General features: G+C 45.4%; 1 protein-coding gene across 1 annotated transcript; it reads left to right on the forward strand.

Annotated features, from left to right (window-relative positions):
- The first annotated feature begins 9,755 nt into the window (after nt 1–9,755).
- Nucleotides 9,756–14,352, forward strand: DENR (density-regulated protein). The gene is made up of 3 exons (XM_084588019.1): nt 9,756–10,051; nt 10,244–10,567; nt 14,074–14,352. The coding sequence occupies exons 2-3, from the start codon at nt 10,248–10,250 to the stop codon at nt 14,303–14,305; spliced, it is 552 nt and encodes a 183-aa protein (XP_084444145.1). The 5' UTR covers nt 9,756–10,051; nt 10,244–10,247; the 3' UTR covers nt 14,306–14,352.
- Nucleotides 14,353–15,583: the final 1,231 nt, after the last annotated feature.

Raw genomic sequence — 15,583 nt, forward strand, 5'->3', positions numbered from 1 at the left:
TTCCCACCGAGGGCAGGGACCAAGGGCTGGTTTCATCAGGTCAAACTATGAGTCAGCCAAATGTAAATATGTTTTCTCCTTGCTTGTATCTTTCTCTGATTTACTCAGTTCAGTTCAGTTCAGTTGTTCAGTCGTGTCCGACTCTTCGTGACCCTATGGACCATGTCACGCCACGCTTTCCGGTCTCTCACTATCTTCCTAACATCACATAACTTCATCTGCAGTGCCTCGAGGATGCCATCTAACCATCGCGTTCGCTGCCTACTCCTTCTCCGGCGACCCTCAACCTTTCCCAACATCAAATCTTTCTCCAGCGACTCCTCTCTTCTCATCAGATGACCAAAGTAGCTGAGCTTTAACTTTAGAATTTGACCCTCCAATGAGCAGTCAGGGTTTATGGTCGACAATATCGACTGATTTGATCTTCTGGCAGTCCAAGGAACTCTCAAGAGTCTTCGCCAGCACCACAATTCAAACGCATCAATTCTTCGTCGGTCAGCCTTTTTCACAGTCCAACTCTCGCATCCATACATCACAACTGGAAAGACCATAACACGAGTTATATGGATCTTGGTTGGCAGACTAATGTCTCTGCTCTTTACTAGGTGGTCAAGGCTAACCATTGCTCTCTTTCCCAGAAGCAGGCGTCTCCTAATTTCATGGCTGCAGTCTCCTTCCGAGGTAATCTTGGAGCCCAAGAAGAGAAAATCTGTCACAGCTTCCACTTCTTGTCCCTTGATGCTCCAGGACCTGATAGGGCAAGACGCCATGATCTTTGTCTTTTTAATGTTCAGTTTAAGCCCAAACTTCTCACTCTCTTCTTGTATGCGCATCAGAAGTCTCTTGAGTTCCACTTCACTTTCTGCCATTAAAGTGGTATCATCCGCATATCTAAGGTTGTATATAAGTTTTCTAGCAATCTTCACTCCAGCTGAAGACTCGTCCAGACCGGCCTTCCTCATGATGCACTCTGCACATAGGTTAAATAGGCAGGGCGACAGTATGCAGCCTTGCCTCACTCCTTTCTCAATCGGAAACCAATCAGTAAGACCATGCCCAGTTCTGACTGTGGCCTCTTGCCCTTCATACAGGTTCCTGAGGAGACAGATGAGGTGAATTGGAACTCCCATCTCTTGGAGAGCTTGCCACAATCTGCTGTGATCTACGCAGTCAAACGCTTTCGCATAATCAATAAAGCAGAAGTAGATGGGTTTCTGGAACTCTCTTGCTTTTTCCATGATCCAGCGAAGGTTGGCAATTTGGTCTCTAGTTCCTCTGCCCTTGCGAAACCCAGCTTGCACGTCCGGAAGCTCCCAATCCACATACTGTTGCAGCCTACCTTGGAGGATTTTCAACATCACCTTGCTAGCATGCGAAATAAGCGCGATCGTGTGGTAGTTGGAACAATCTTTGGCACTGCCTTTCTTTGGAATGGGGATGTAAACTGACCTCCTCCAATCCTGTGGCCACTGCAGGGTTGTCCAAATCTTCTGACATAATGTATGCAGAATGTTAACAGCGTCATGGTTGAGGTTTTGAAGCAACTCAGCTGGAATGCCATCATTTCCGCTAGCTTTGTTCTTAGATTCACTCTTCAGGATGCCCAGCTTGAGGTCAGTAATCACAACCGTCTTATGTTGGGTTTGCACATTCGGGTCCTTCTTGTACAGTTCTTCTGTGTATTCCTGCCACCTCTTCTTTATCTCTGAGGCTTCAGTGAGGTCCTTGCTTCGTTTGTCCTTTATCACGCCCAGCTTAGCACAGAAGCTTCCTTTGATATCTTTGATTGTCTTATACAGAGCTCTTGTGTTCCTTAATTGGCTGTTGTAACAGCCAATTAAGGAACACTAAAGAACGAAGTGTTATTAACATTAAGGAACTAAGTGTTATTAAATAGTCAACTTTTCCGGAAGTGTCATCGAGTAATGCGATTGAGGAGCATCGAACCTGCAAGACGTCAAGCATCCGACAAACATCATCATCTACATATTTCTCTCTAAAAGATCCAGAAGGAAAATCAACTGGCACAGTCCGACAGGATTGCAACGTCTCTGCTAGAGGCATCTGACAGAAGATGGGAAGATCAAGTCAGACAAGCTGCACAGCAGTACATCCTAAAGGAGGAAACATGAGTCAGCATCAAAATACTGATGTCTAAAGCTCCTACAGAGACTCCTGGTCGAGCTTAACGGGACGCAGAAGGCTCAAGCCATGCAGTGAGGCTGAAAAAGCCAGGTGACCAACGAGTCGGGGAGGGTTCAAGTCTGTGAGCTGCGGAAAGAACCAGGCGTCCGTGTTAATGTTCAACAGAGGAACCAGGTGACCAGGAAGTCAAAAGAGGCAGCTTGCTGAAGGAACCGGGCCCTTGCATGAGAAAGTTCAAGCCAAGAAACTGCTGCAAGAACAAGGTGGCATCATCGGGATCATTGGAGTCAGCAAGCTGCTGAGAGAGCCAACTCTCAGCTCGTCCGCATCTAGCAGCGAGGAGCGCTTACTGTTGTCACTCAGGACGACGAAATCGACGTGGCAGAGGAAAGTTACCCCAGTGGGGATAGACCTTTCTGTTTTCTCCGAATTCACCATGGTTGTGTAGTTGTTCAATGCTGTAGAATAGCCTCGATGATTGACACTGAAATGGCTGCCACGGGAGGTGATCTAGGTAGCGAGCCGCAGTCTGCATCGGCAGATCAGGTGCTCGATAGCATGCAAACTTTGCTGGCTGAGAAGGAGAAGAGGATAGAAAATCTTGAGCTTGAGAAATTGAAGCTCACAGTTGAGCTAGAGAGGATAAAACTTATGCAGATGCAACTGCAACCACTGGTGGACATGCAACACGGACAGAGGTCGGGCGTGAGGATGGGCGAGTATGCAAAAGAGCTGAAGGCAGTTCTGACCGCTATGACAGAAAAAGATCCTATGATGCCTACATGGTTCAAAAGCGTTGACACACTAATGAGGACAAGGTTCCGGATGAAATTCGCAGAGCTTTTCGATTGCCATTTCTAAATGAGCGAATGAGGGCATTTTTTGCTAGTGAGTCCGGGGGAACGGTGATGCCATACTCGAAGTTGAAGAAGAGAGATTTGAAAGAACTCAAGATTACTCTTGACGAGTAGAAACGGTCGTTCCTAGCAGTGCGTAAGGAGCAAGGGGACTCATGGCATCAGGTAGCAATCAAGCTCGAGATGATGTTCAGGTACTAGTATATGAAAAGTTGAGAAGTTGAAAACTTGGAGGATCCTGGGGATCTGGTAATTGCAAATCGCTTCAAACAAATTTTGTCTGACGAGGTTCTAACCTATGTCCTGCAGAACAAGAACCAAAATTGGCTGACAGCGGATGAAATTGCCGAATTAGCTGAAACTTTTGAGGAAAGCCGTCGGGTAGGCAAAGCATGTGAGCGCCACGAGGGCACAAAGAAGGTGCAACAAGCTGGGGAGAAAGGGGAAGAGCACCCGCCATTACAGGCTCATGGCGATAGAAAGAAAAACCGACTCGCAGGAGTTAAGTGTTACAGATGGAAAAAGTTCGGGCAGTTCTCCAGTCAGTGCCAAAATGCTTCGCCAACGACAAGGTACGACAGCTGCCAGTAAGGATGCGAGTAAAATAATAGCTCGAGCCGAAATGCTAGGTCCCAGTAAATTTAACATCCAGCTGAGAGGAGCATGAAGTCTATAGTCAAGCTGTTATGTCTGATTCTCTGATGGGGGTGGACTTGCAAATCGGAGAAAACCATGTCAGAGCGTGTGTGGATTCAGGGGCTGAAATAATGGTGCTGAAAGCAGAGACAATTCCTGCAGCCTGTTGGAGCAAATGCTTCAGTTAAATAAAACTGAAAGCTGCTTTCAGCCAGATAGTAGATGCTGACCTGATGTATGTGCCGATGTCCCTAGATGGGGAAGGGGGAATGGTCAATCGACTGGTACCGGTGCTGTGTGCAGTCACAGCAGCTCTAGCTGAAAGAGTAGGAGCGTTACTAACACCTGAGACGCAGATGCTATCAGAACAAGTTGGACAGGAGCAGGCAGAAAAGGCACATAAGAGGACTGCTCTTGAATTCGAATTAAACACCGAACACGGGTTGGGAGGTGAATCTATCCACATCAGAGTTTAAGGAAGATAATAATGCGGGGCCGATAGTTGCCACAGCCTTCGCCATATGTCAGGAACATGCAGTTTCAGAAAGTGCATCATGCACTGCCGATCTCAAAGCTGAACAGCGAGACGATGTTCCCTTGTGAGAAGCCTGGAGGCAGGCAGATGAAAATAGTCACAGGATGAAGGTACATATGAGGGCCTACTTTTTCATGAAGAGCAGATTGATGAGAAACTGTACAGGCAGTTAGTGCTACCCTAACTGCGAAGAAGAGAGGTGTTAGAAATGGCACATGATAGATCAAACAGTCGTCGTTTCTTCAAGAAGAAAATTAAAGAGAGACTTTAGAAGTGCCTTCTTTTGGCCGCTGATGGCAGCGGATATTAAGAGGCACTATCATAGCTGTCACACTTGCCAGCTATTCTCACATGCAACAGTCAGCGCCCATCTCACCATGGCCAGGCCGGAGAAACCTTTTGAGGTAGTATACTTGGACTGTATAGGACTACTTGAGCCAGTGTCAGCACGCGGACATCACTACGCGTTGTTGATTTGTGCACGAGATTGGCGGAAGTGGTGCCGCTAAGGAATCTCACAGCCAAGACTATGTGACAGGCGCTAATAGAGATCTTCACTCGTACGGAACACCTGAGCTAATACGCTATGATCAGGGGATCAACTCCGTTTCAAAGTTGACTCGGGAACTGATGGAATGGCTTGGGGTCAAGATGCGTTTTTCCACGCCAGAGCACTCTCAGAGCAATGGAATCATAGAAAGGTGGAATGGCACATTTAAAGCGATGCTTCGACATGCTGTGAATGACTATAACCAGCGTGAGTGGGACCATCATGTTTCATGCATGCTTTGGGTGTACAGAGAAGTTCCCCACGACGTAACTGGAAGGTCGCTCTTTGAATTGATGTTCGGCCGTACACCACATGGACCACTTAAGGGGGGCAATATGGCTCTTAAAATTATTTTTCCATTTTTGACCAAATTTGATAGAACCTGGTATTCTGATTCAGTTTCTTGCACTGAGTTTTGATTTCAAATATGTAACTTTTTTTCTAATTAGCCAATTAGTTCAAGAGATAATGAAATTAATTGGTCATTATCTGCAGAAAAAAAATGAAAAATTAACCGCACTATAAAAAATTCACATAGACACTTTGCTAGGTACTAGAAAGTGTAACGAATACAATGTTAGGAGCACTTTTTTGATTCAACAAATATTAGCAGTGTTATAGCAGTTCAAAGTTTTCAATTTTGCTCTAAATCAGACAGGAGGGCACCCACATTTGGAGCAGCTAGTGAACTTTGAACTGCTGAACCGTGTGAACGCCTCCAGTCAGCCACTTCGCCACTTGCCGCGACGGGATCAATGAGCACAGCGACGTGTGATTTATTTAGAGCGCAGCTCTTTAGCGCCCGTTCCTGCGTTTCGTGTCGCCGTCGGCCTTGTAACCTAGTGACGTCACCGGCTGCGACGTCATCATGATGTCACATCCGGTCATGCCTATAGTGATAATAACGTCACCCACAGTATAGCAGGCCTGCGTGCCCAACGTTACTAGAACAAACTCAGTTTCACAGCTTCGCCCGGAAAGGTGTCCCCGGTTACAGTGGCTAGTATTCTAGCCACTGTACCCCGGTGGCGGTCGCGTGAACTAGCGGTGCTGCAGTTGACTCTTGCTCCTTGCCAGGCGCGTCGTCTGCTACACGCGGCGCGGAAGCATGGAGCGGCCGGCATACACTTAGCTATTACTTGCTGCCGTTACACTCTGCACGGCTGCAGTGCAGTTATGACTACATTATGACAATTTTGGCTTCGAAGGCATACATTAACTCAGTAAACACTTTTGTGTGATCCAAAAATTAATGCCGTGAAACAGCTGTGACAGCGTTGTCGACTTGCTGGCCAGACCCAGCGTTCTAGTAACGTGCTGCTGTTCGGTTTCATTTCTTTTTATTATGCGATATGGTGAGGCGCAAGTCATTTCATAAAAAAATATGACGTAGCTGTTCATTGCGCAGTGTTCAGCGTACTGTCATGCAATGTTTCGCTTCTTATTTAGCATCACCTTCTTTTCCAGCTTCAGTCCAAATTGTGACAGGGATTCAAGCCGCCGACATGTGTGCCTCCAATTCTATGCCGTTCACTGTAAACGTAGGTTGTGCGCCAAGGAGATGCTGCGTCTTTACCCTAAAATCAACAAAAAACAGACATACGCTTTGCCAACTATGTACCATCCTTTAGATGCCTAAAATTTGCGGAACGAAGAGACGGCGTTAAAGGCGCTATCGCGTCTCTTAAGACGAAGCTTTCTGCTATATTTATTTTTAACATAAGGCCTCTTCTTGCTTGCCCGCATGCTTTGCACTGTGCGCAACGAAGCTATTGAAACGAAATGGAAGTTCGTCGTTTGTCGTATCACTGATAGACTTCCTCGAGATTAAAATGTGGGCACAAGCTCTGCACATAAAAGATATAATTTACTTCGAAGTGAACAATTTCTAATCTGCATTTAGAAAAGGAACTATATTCAAGTGCTCTCGTAATAGTTCAGGTAGCAAGGCTCTTTATTTTCTTGCTGGCACATATTTCGAATGCAAAAGGCATATATACCGAAAAGGGAGCACCCTAATAATCGTGCTGCCTCGTGTGTTTTGACAGCAGTACTAGTAGAGAACATGCAAGATTCCAGGAGCCTATCAGTGTACATAGCACAAATCGGACAGCTGAGCTGCACAAACGGATTTTGATTTGGATAATTTTGAGTTCGTCACCGTACAAGAAATTCGAAGGAAATTTGAGTATTTTCGCGACGAGGAAATAGACGAGCCATGAGGGTGAGGAATTTTGCTTGTTGAGAATACTTTTGTCATTGAGCGGTTATTAGCCACGACAGTGATATGTTGCGCATAAAGTTCTCATATTATGTGAATTGAGCGTTGATTACAGCTCTTCTGAAGCATGTCAATGAAGTGAAATTGTGCACGGGGCTTCCAACTCAGAGCTAATGCGAAGAGAGGAGACATCTGAACTGCAGAGAAATTCAAAAAGCAAGCTAGATGATCACAAAAATTAAAACATCTTCAAAATAACTGAGCATGCGGCGTAGAAAACGCAGCGAGCTGCGGCAGTTGACAAGAAAATAAAAAAATTAATAAATTAAGTCTTTATTCAATTGAAGAGATGACTTTCGGCCGCTGTTGGGGTAATGAAGGAGTTAGGAGGGATGGGAGTGTAGCTTATCGCTTCTTCACGGTTCTTCAAGCTGTTTCACGTTGTTAAAAGGTAAGCATCTAAAAAGCTCAGAAGATGATCTATATCGGCACCTAAAAGCCAGGCCTTCTAGACTTGCAATGGCTGGTACGTCAAGCTCCTGCCTGAACTGAGGTATGATATGTCAAACGGCTTCGTAACTGCATTATTGTGAGGCGGGCAAGCACAAAAGCTTTTAAGCTACTGAATGAGCTCAAGATACGCTGCCAACCAAGCATATGAGCTCATTAATGCATGCATTGAAGTGAATTCGCTGCAAATATGGCTTTTGCTGTTGAAGAAATACAAAATCACATGCTAAAAATAAAAAAAAAAAGATGGTCAGGGGGAGTTGGGAATGCTAACGCGCATTTCCCACTGGACACGCACACACATAAAAAAAAACGGTATATGCTGCCCACTTAAATATTTCCCAAAAGAAATATAATCTTCTCCTCTTGTCTGTCTATGTTGATGAAGTCAAGTTCATGGTTGTTTGCTGCATTTCATTAGCATTCGACATTAGTGTTGGCAATATTGCATTTTTTATCATTTTTTCTTGTTGCGCTAATAAATAGCATAGGTTCATGCAATTCACTTGTAATACCTTTTCGGCACTGTACATACCTTGAATATTGTACGTGTTTTAAAACTGCAGTCCAGTGCTAGTTTGAAATTACATTAAATAACTTCCTCTACAAGCAATAAAATTATGTCGTTTTTCTTTTCTGTGTCTGTCTGTGTGTGTGTGGGGGGGGGGGAATCTGTTTTTTTTTTAATAGAATCATGCGCTTTTTCAGTCATTTCATTTCGCAGTGCACATGCCCATTCTGTTTCCTCTTTTAGTAAACTCATTAAATGACTCTTCACATCTGACGTTGATTTAGACGACAACGAAATATATATATATATATATATACATAAATTGCTATATACGGGAGTGCGAGAGTGCCGATCCAGAGCTATGTTCCACGCCCTCAAAAGTGAGACATTAAGAAAAGCGCTTCTGATTAGGCGACGACGGAGGCCATTTATACGTAATCTGTGTTCACAATATCTTTTGACGCGAGTAGCCAGACTTCATGCACTACATGAACATACTGCCCAGGCTAGCAGATTTCTGCGTGTAATTGAGGCAATCTGCGCAGCGCAGTAGTAAACGTGATACCCAGTGCGTTACCTTCTAGGGTTAATGCTCCTATGTGCTGAAAAATTGTCTAATTTGTTTGCATGACAGGATCTATGCCCTGAAAGAACATACTACAAAACACAGGCCAGGGAGTAACGCAAGAGTGAGCAAGCCGACGGCGCTCACACTTGTTTCATAGCATTAACAAATGAATTAATGAAGGTAATGCGTTGCTTCGAAGCCAAAGTTGTCGTAATGTAGTTATAATTATACTGCAGCCATGTGCAGTGCAATGGCAGCACGCAAAAGCTACGTGTATGCTGGCCGCTCCATGCTTTCGCGCCGCGAGTAGCAGACGACGCGCTCGGTAAGGAGCAAAAGGAGTTGACTGCAGCGCCGCTAGTCCTCGCGACCGACCGCCACTTGGGACACTCTCCTCCGCTGGGCGGTATGGGGAGCTGTGAAACTGAGCTGTGAGTTTGTTCAACGTTGTGCGTGCCGGGCATGTTCTTTCCTTCCTCCATGGTGCCGGGGGTATGGTCAGTATGGTAGCTACCGGGGGTTCCAAAAAGGAGTCTCATTTCGGTGGAAATAAAACGTTTTGATGATGATGATGAGGCCAGCAGGTATCATCGGCTTTACAATTGGTTGACATCAAAGTATAATCAAAGAAAAGGCGCAGCATCTCTCACAATTCTGCGCGGACACCTTAATTACCGAGCTGTAAAGAAAAAGAGAAAGGTGGCAGTGAAAACGTAGTAGAAGGCTGCGGATGACCACAAAGCTTTTCATGACAGTCAAGAACTGTTAGTGGAGTGTTTCGTGAAGGAATATGTGTGAAAAATTAAAAAAATAGTTTTGTACATACATGTCTTGTTCGAAATAGTGCCTCAATCTATCGAACTCACTTGGCAGATGCATTGGCAAATGTCCCATTGTCCTTCCAAGCCATAAGCAATTGAGTTAATACAAAAACTAATACAAAAAAAAAGCTAATCGTTTTGCTTGATATCGCTGACAATAGGTTTGGAACTACTATTGGCTTTATACAAGTGTTACTGCAGACATCAAAGCCTATCAAAGCTCCCCAAGATCGTTTTTAGATGCGAAAATTTGCTCTAGCCATGCCAGTTGCGTGAGCGAGCCGGAGCAAGCGAAATGACAACTTTCGTTATTTTATAACCGCTTTTCATCCCATCAAATTTATTTATGGATTGTGGCGTCACCTACAGGAGATCGAACGAAGTGCATGCAAGCAATTCAGAGCATTTGAAAGCCGCTTGGGCTATTATTTACAGGGGGTGTGGAGATCTGTTGCTCCTAGAAAAATCTGTCACAGCCACTAAATCAGTAGTGATTGCTGGACAAGTTTCGAAACGCGCGTTTGAAGGTGCCTGAGCAGGCTTGGAGCTGGGAGGCTGGCTAGACTGTGCCGACTGTGACTGCTGCCAGTGCTGCGACGTGGTGAAAGTCAACGGTTGATTTCAATCAACGGTTGACCTCAACGCCTCAACCACCTCAACCTCTCCAAACTCAACTGCGCAGCGATCGCTACCAAGAGTTAGTATACTGGCCGTTTCGGGACGTAACCTATGTTCGCGATATACTTTGGTTTCAGTACACTGCAAAGCAGGATTGTGTGTGGTGCCGGGCAGTGTTGGGTACAAAACAGCGCAGATTTCACCGCACCACGAGGCGAATTAGCAGAATCAGTATTTTTCGTTAAAGGGTGTGCCGTCCGATCATTTGCAGGGAGATGTCCGAAGGAGGCACGGATGGTCTGCCGACGGGACCGTTGCCCGGCGTGTCGTACCCCATCGAAGTGATATACTGCGGCGAGTGCTCGATGCCGCTCGAGTACTGCGAATACTACCCAGACTCGCAAAAGTGCAAGGAATGGCTTCAGAAAAACCTCCCCGAGGAATTCGAAAGGCGAATGAACCTCAGTGACGCACCGCAGACGGGAGCGGCCGGCGATGAAGAAAAGAAACGTCAGAAGCGCGGCGGTAAAGGCATGGTCAAAGCCAAAAAGAGGGTGGAAAAGGACAAGCGAATTTGCCTGTCTCGAGCGTCGCGGTGAGTAAACGCATTTCGTATGGTTGCGTCGTGCTAGACCATTCTCAGATATGAGTCACGAAGGGCATGCGACGAAAGAACAGCGCAGAGCGACCAGTGTTCACACCTGCTAATGCGATCTGCGGGTCGCTTTCCACACCTTATCTTTATTGACTGTTCACCAACCACACTGAGTAAGGCTAACTTGCGTTCGCTTCAGCCGAGTCGCTGATTGGTTACCGGTTTGCGACCAGCAGTCGCAAAACTGGAAAAATCGCAGTACACTTGGACGTCTCTTTGCTAATGCTCTAATTTATCCTACCATTCATTTTCTCGCCCCGCACGTGACTGCACGGCCAGCAGCGCTAATAGCCAGCCTCTACGTTTCAGTCGAATCTCGGCCGCAGCGGCCGGTTTTCGATTGAGGCGAGACGCGAGGCGCCCGCGTGCTGTGCGATGTCAGTGCACTTTAAAGAAACCCAGGTAGTCAAATTTCCAAAGCCCTCCACTACGGCGTCTCTCATAGCCCGAGTCGCTTTGGGACATTAAGCCCCATAAACCAAACCAACCAACGTTTCAATCACGGAAACATATAGAGATCGTTCTGTGAACGAGCTACGCCTTCCTCCGTAAGAGTACCGATGACAGTGCGTAACAAGCCTCAATCAATGTGCTTATCATGCGCCTTCTAAAGTTTCCACCAATTATATTTCATGTCTCCTACTAGTGTCACAGGAACCTAGTATGCGTTACACTGTTGTCCAATCGCTCAGTTCACGGTGACACAACGTCGCGCGGTGGGCTGAGGGTTGCCAAAGCATTGACGTTCGTCACTGTCGCTCAGGTTCTGGGTTTTTAGAATATTTCGCCTGTTGCCCGGAAACAGCTCATTAGGCAGCCAATTGCAGAAGGGTTTGGGGGTACGCTACTTCCCTTCTGGTTTTTTTTGCGAGCGAAGTTTGTTTTCCTAGTCAGGTTTGATCGAAGCGCCTGCATGCAAATGCTCCTTCATGTCATCAATGCATAAAGATAGTTTATTGAAAGCTGGGTAGGGTAATAAAGGACAAGGAAGGCGAGTGTGGCCAGATACTGTTAATTATCGAGAGGAGCGGGATCGAGAATGTTACTTCATGCAAGTCTGCGTCACAGTGTAGTTAGCGCAACACTGCGTTGTGAAAATGAGATGCGTTACCGGAATTTTTATGGGTGCTTTTATCGCACTTATGCTGTTTAGTGTTGTCTGCATTTTGCAGCCCGTAGCAGGACGAGGACCAAGCAGGACAAACAAGCGCTGAACTGCAACCCTATTTTTGTATCTGTGAACCACATCATATTGGGCACGAACGCCACCACTAGAGTGAACGGCGCTAGTGTCGACCTAGGGGAGCAAGGGGGATGACGTGACTCCTCTTACTGCTGCTGAAGCAGACGCTCAATTGAATTTCTGCGTTTTAAAAGCTAATAGTCGTGTTTATTTCTGTAGTTTGGGTTGATATATAGTGCCAGCCTTGCACTTTTTGATCTTGCATTGTTACTGAGGCTGCTGAAGTTTATTTAAGCTGTTGCTACGGTCCGTTACTGCTCTGTACCCGAACGTAAGCGAGGGAACCTGGCGCAAGCTCCTATTGCTAACCGAAACATAAGCTCACAGAACCTTCTTTAATCAAAATTTGAATGGGCAAATCAGCGAGTGATCATTCTCGTGATGTGCGCAGCAGACATTTCAGCGCGCAAGATTTCATCCTTAGAGTTGGCGCTAAAGGTTCAGTGAGCGGCAGAAGAAACTGCGCGTGCGTTTTAATTTGCGCTCATCACTCGTGAAGCTAACAATATTATTGCTAGAAGGATGGAAAAGATGTTGGCTTCTTCATCGAACAGTATCCTCCCAAAGAAAAGAGCAATCGTGCGAAGGCCAGAATTTCTCAAATTGTTCTAAATGAACACGTTGACAGGGAAGTTTCACTGAAGTGACTAGAAGATTCTGCCACCTCAGGCAGTGATATGCATGGTGAGTTGTCTCAGGCAGCGTCTCCAGTACTGTAGTAATTTCAAATGACAGAGTCTATGAATAAACGAAAGATAGAGTATTGCATCCATGTTGTGATGTGCTGATCGAGATATGCGTAAAAAAAACAACTACTGTGCGCGGGGAGAACGAACATCCGCTCTAACCAAGAGTGCCAATGACGGTAGTCAGTGCGCAAGAATTCGCCATGTGAAACTCGCGTTTTCACACTTGCTAAAAAATTCATCCATGTCATCCCCACAGTCAAACTTGCTTACTCTACTACGTTCAAGGGAACAGGCAAACGATACCGCTTCCGCTAGCGCCATGCGGAGGCGCTCAGCATCTGTCAGGCTCCTGACAGTCCTCTGCTCTTGCAAAGGAATCCCATTACCTGTGCACTGACTGCTTACATCTGTCTGGTTGCGCGGTAGCTTCAGTGTTTTTTGTTTTTTTTCATAACAGTAGAAATGCTGCAGCCGGTGCGAGTCACTGTAGCAGTAAAGTTTGCCAGCTTTGATAACTCTGATTCGGTGAAGTGCATGCTTGCCGAACAAGTGGGTCTAATACCTCCAATTAAGCTTATACAGGCCCAGATCGAGGTGTATATTAATTAAATAAATGAACGTAATACCAGAGTGCAACTGAACTGCCTAGGAAAGCATCCTACAGCGGCAGTTCAACGTGCATTATCCCACTTAATTCGTCTTGCGGCGCTTCCGAGAGGTGGCGCCATGGTATGTCCTCGCGCCCAATATACGGGCAGAAAAAATGCCCACGAGGGGAACAAAAAATTTAAACATGCTGAGAAAAAAGCCGGCACATAAAAGCAATGCGTCGAGTGGAACAAACTGCAATAAGTTCATATATCGATAAATCAATAAGCCTAGCCCACGAGTAACAGAAAAAGCAACATGAGGTGGAAGTAGCATGATGCAAGTTTCCGAAAATACGTAAAAGAAAATGAAACTTCCATTTCTTAATTGGCCGAAAACAAGTGGAAGTGGGAAAAAAAAAGTTTTTTTAGACCTTTTTTAAAACTGCAGATGAATATAAGATAGTCAAAAAATGAAGTGAAACGAAGTCTGCATGCATGCAGACTTGCATTGCAAAAAAACTTTCTCCCGCTCCTTTTGAAAATTAACAATATCTAGCTGCACTAGCCTTTCTTATCCTTTATTAACATACCAAACTTTTACTGAAATGTCTCGATGCACTCATATATATGTATGGATCAGACGAAGTGAGCGTCTGTAGTTAACTGGATTAGGAGAACAAACTTCACTCACAAGAAAAGCCAGAACGGGAGTTGCATACACCAAAGCCTTCTGCCTCGCAAGCTGCTTCCAGGCTACAGGCGAAATTTTCTAAAAATCCAGAACCTGAGTGATTCTATGAGCAGCAATGCTTTGGCGGCCCTCATCCCATTGCGCAGCGTGTCACCACGAGTTTTTGCCTCATGCGGTTAGCGCTTTAGCGCTCGTCTTTCGTGATCGTGTTAACACACATCTTATTTTTACAGAGGCAAGAAGAAGTTTGTGACAGTGGTGACTGGCTTGAGCACCTTTGACATTGACCTGAAGGATGCATCAAAATTCTTTTCTCACAAATTCTCCTGCGGTTCTTCTGTGACTGGAGATGATGAAATCGTCATCCAGGGTGATGTAAAAGATGATGTGTTTGATGTCATCAGCGAAAAGTGGCCAGAAATTGACGAAGACCTTATAGAGGATCTTGGCGATCAATCGCGCTAGGCCTGTACAGAATAAAATGGTATTTACCACTGCGTTTACTGGTAAAACGTCAACTGCAATGCTTGAAGTGCAGTCAGCAACATATGATGCATGACACTGAGTGCGCAGTGTGCACTACATGACACTAGGCTAAAAGTGAGCAATGATTTCCATACGCTCAACAAGTACTTTGCTTTGGGCTAGTTGGTTCATGGTTGAAGTGGATTATGAAGACGGCGCGAAAGGGACGAGGACAAGGAAGGAACACCAAAATAACAGGACAGGCGCCAAATCCTGTCCTGTTATTTTGGTGTTCCTTCCTTGTCCTCGTCGCTTTCGCTCCGTCGTCATAATCCATTTCCATAAAGTGTCCATATTCAGAATGAATGCATGCATTTTGCTCAGTGGTTCTTGGTCCAAGATATCTTGATCCTGGCAATCATCTTTCAGAGGTTTGCAACATACCTGGCTGACACCCAAGATATGCATTGTATTGTGAACTGATGAAAAGTAAGTTGTGGTATTTTGTGTAAAGTTTTGATGTTTGTGTACAAAAAACAAAAGAGGTGCCGTGAAAAAGTATGCCAACAGTTGTATGTGGGCAACAACACCCAGATGAAAATGGACACTCGGTAAGACTTTCTTCAGGAGTACCAATTGCAGCTGGGAAAGCACTTTTCCAGTTGAATTTCCAGCTGGAAGGGATTGAGATCCTAGCTGGAGCTTACGCAAGGTGTACATTTTCCAGCAGGAATTGCCTTTTTCCAACTGGAAAAGCGTGGCTTTCATCTGGAAATGTGGGGTATGCAGTTCAACTTTCCAGATTATCCAGCGGTATTTTTTTGCCTGGGATAAGTGCGTGTGCTTTGATGTGCATGGGTGCATGGAAGAAAATATTCTGGTGGCTTCGTCTGAAACAAATGTGTGCTGTAGTTCTTGCATTACTAGCAGCCATGAGTGTTGCAAGTGTAAAGCACGATTAGATGCAGGCATTATACTGTACGGCGAAAATACGAAGTGCACCATTAGAAATTTATGTGACATATCTAGACAGATAAAAAGAATTGCGGAATAGGTTCAACATATCAACTCGATACATAAAAAAATGACTGACACTATCTGCAGTCTAGATGCAAGAATGCATGGCACACACACTAGTGACGTGTTTGCAGCAGCATGTCACCCGCCAGCATGCTGGCAGTGCACTGCACGCTAGGCGTAACCTAATTGGCATTGAAGCAGCGGAACTAGCCGCTGCCCAAGATGTCCACTGCTGCTACCAGTAAACTATAAATATAA

Source organism: Amblyomma maculatum, chromosome 1 (assembly GCF_055883805.1).
Source record: "Amblyomma maculatum isolate TAMU_Amacu chromosome 1, ASM5588380v1, whole genome shotgun sequence".
Classification (NCBI taxonomy): Eukaryota; Metazoa; Arthropoda; class Arachnida; order Ixodida; family Ixodidae; genus Amblyomma; species Amblyomma maculatum.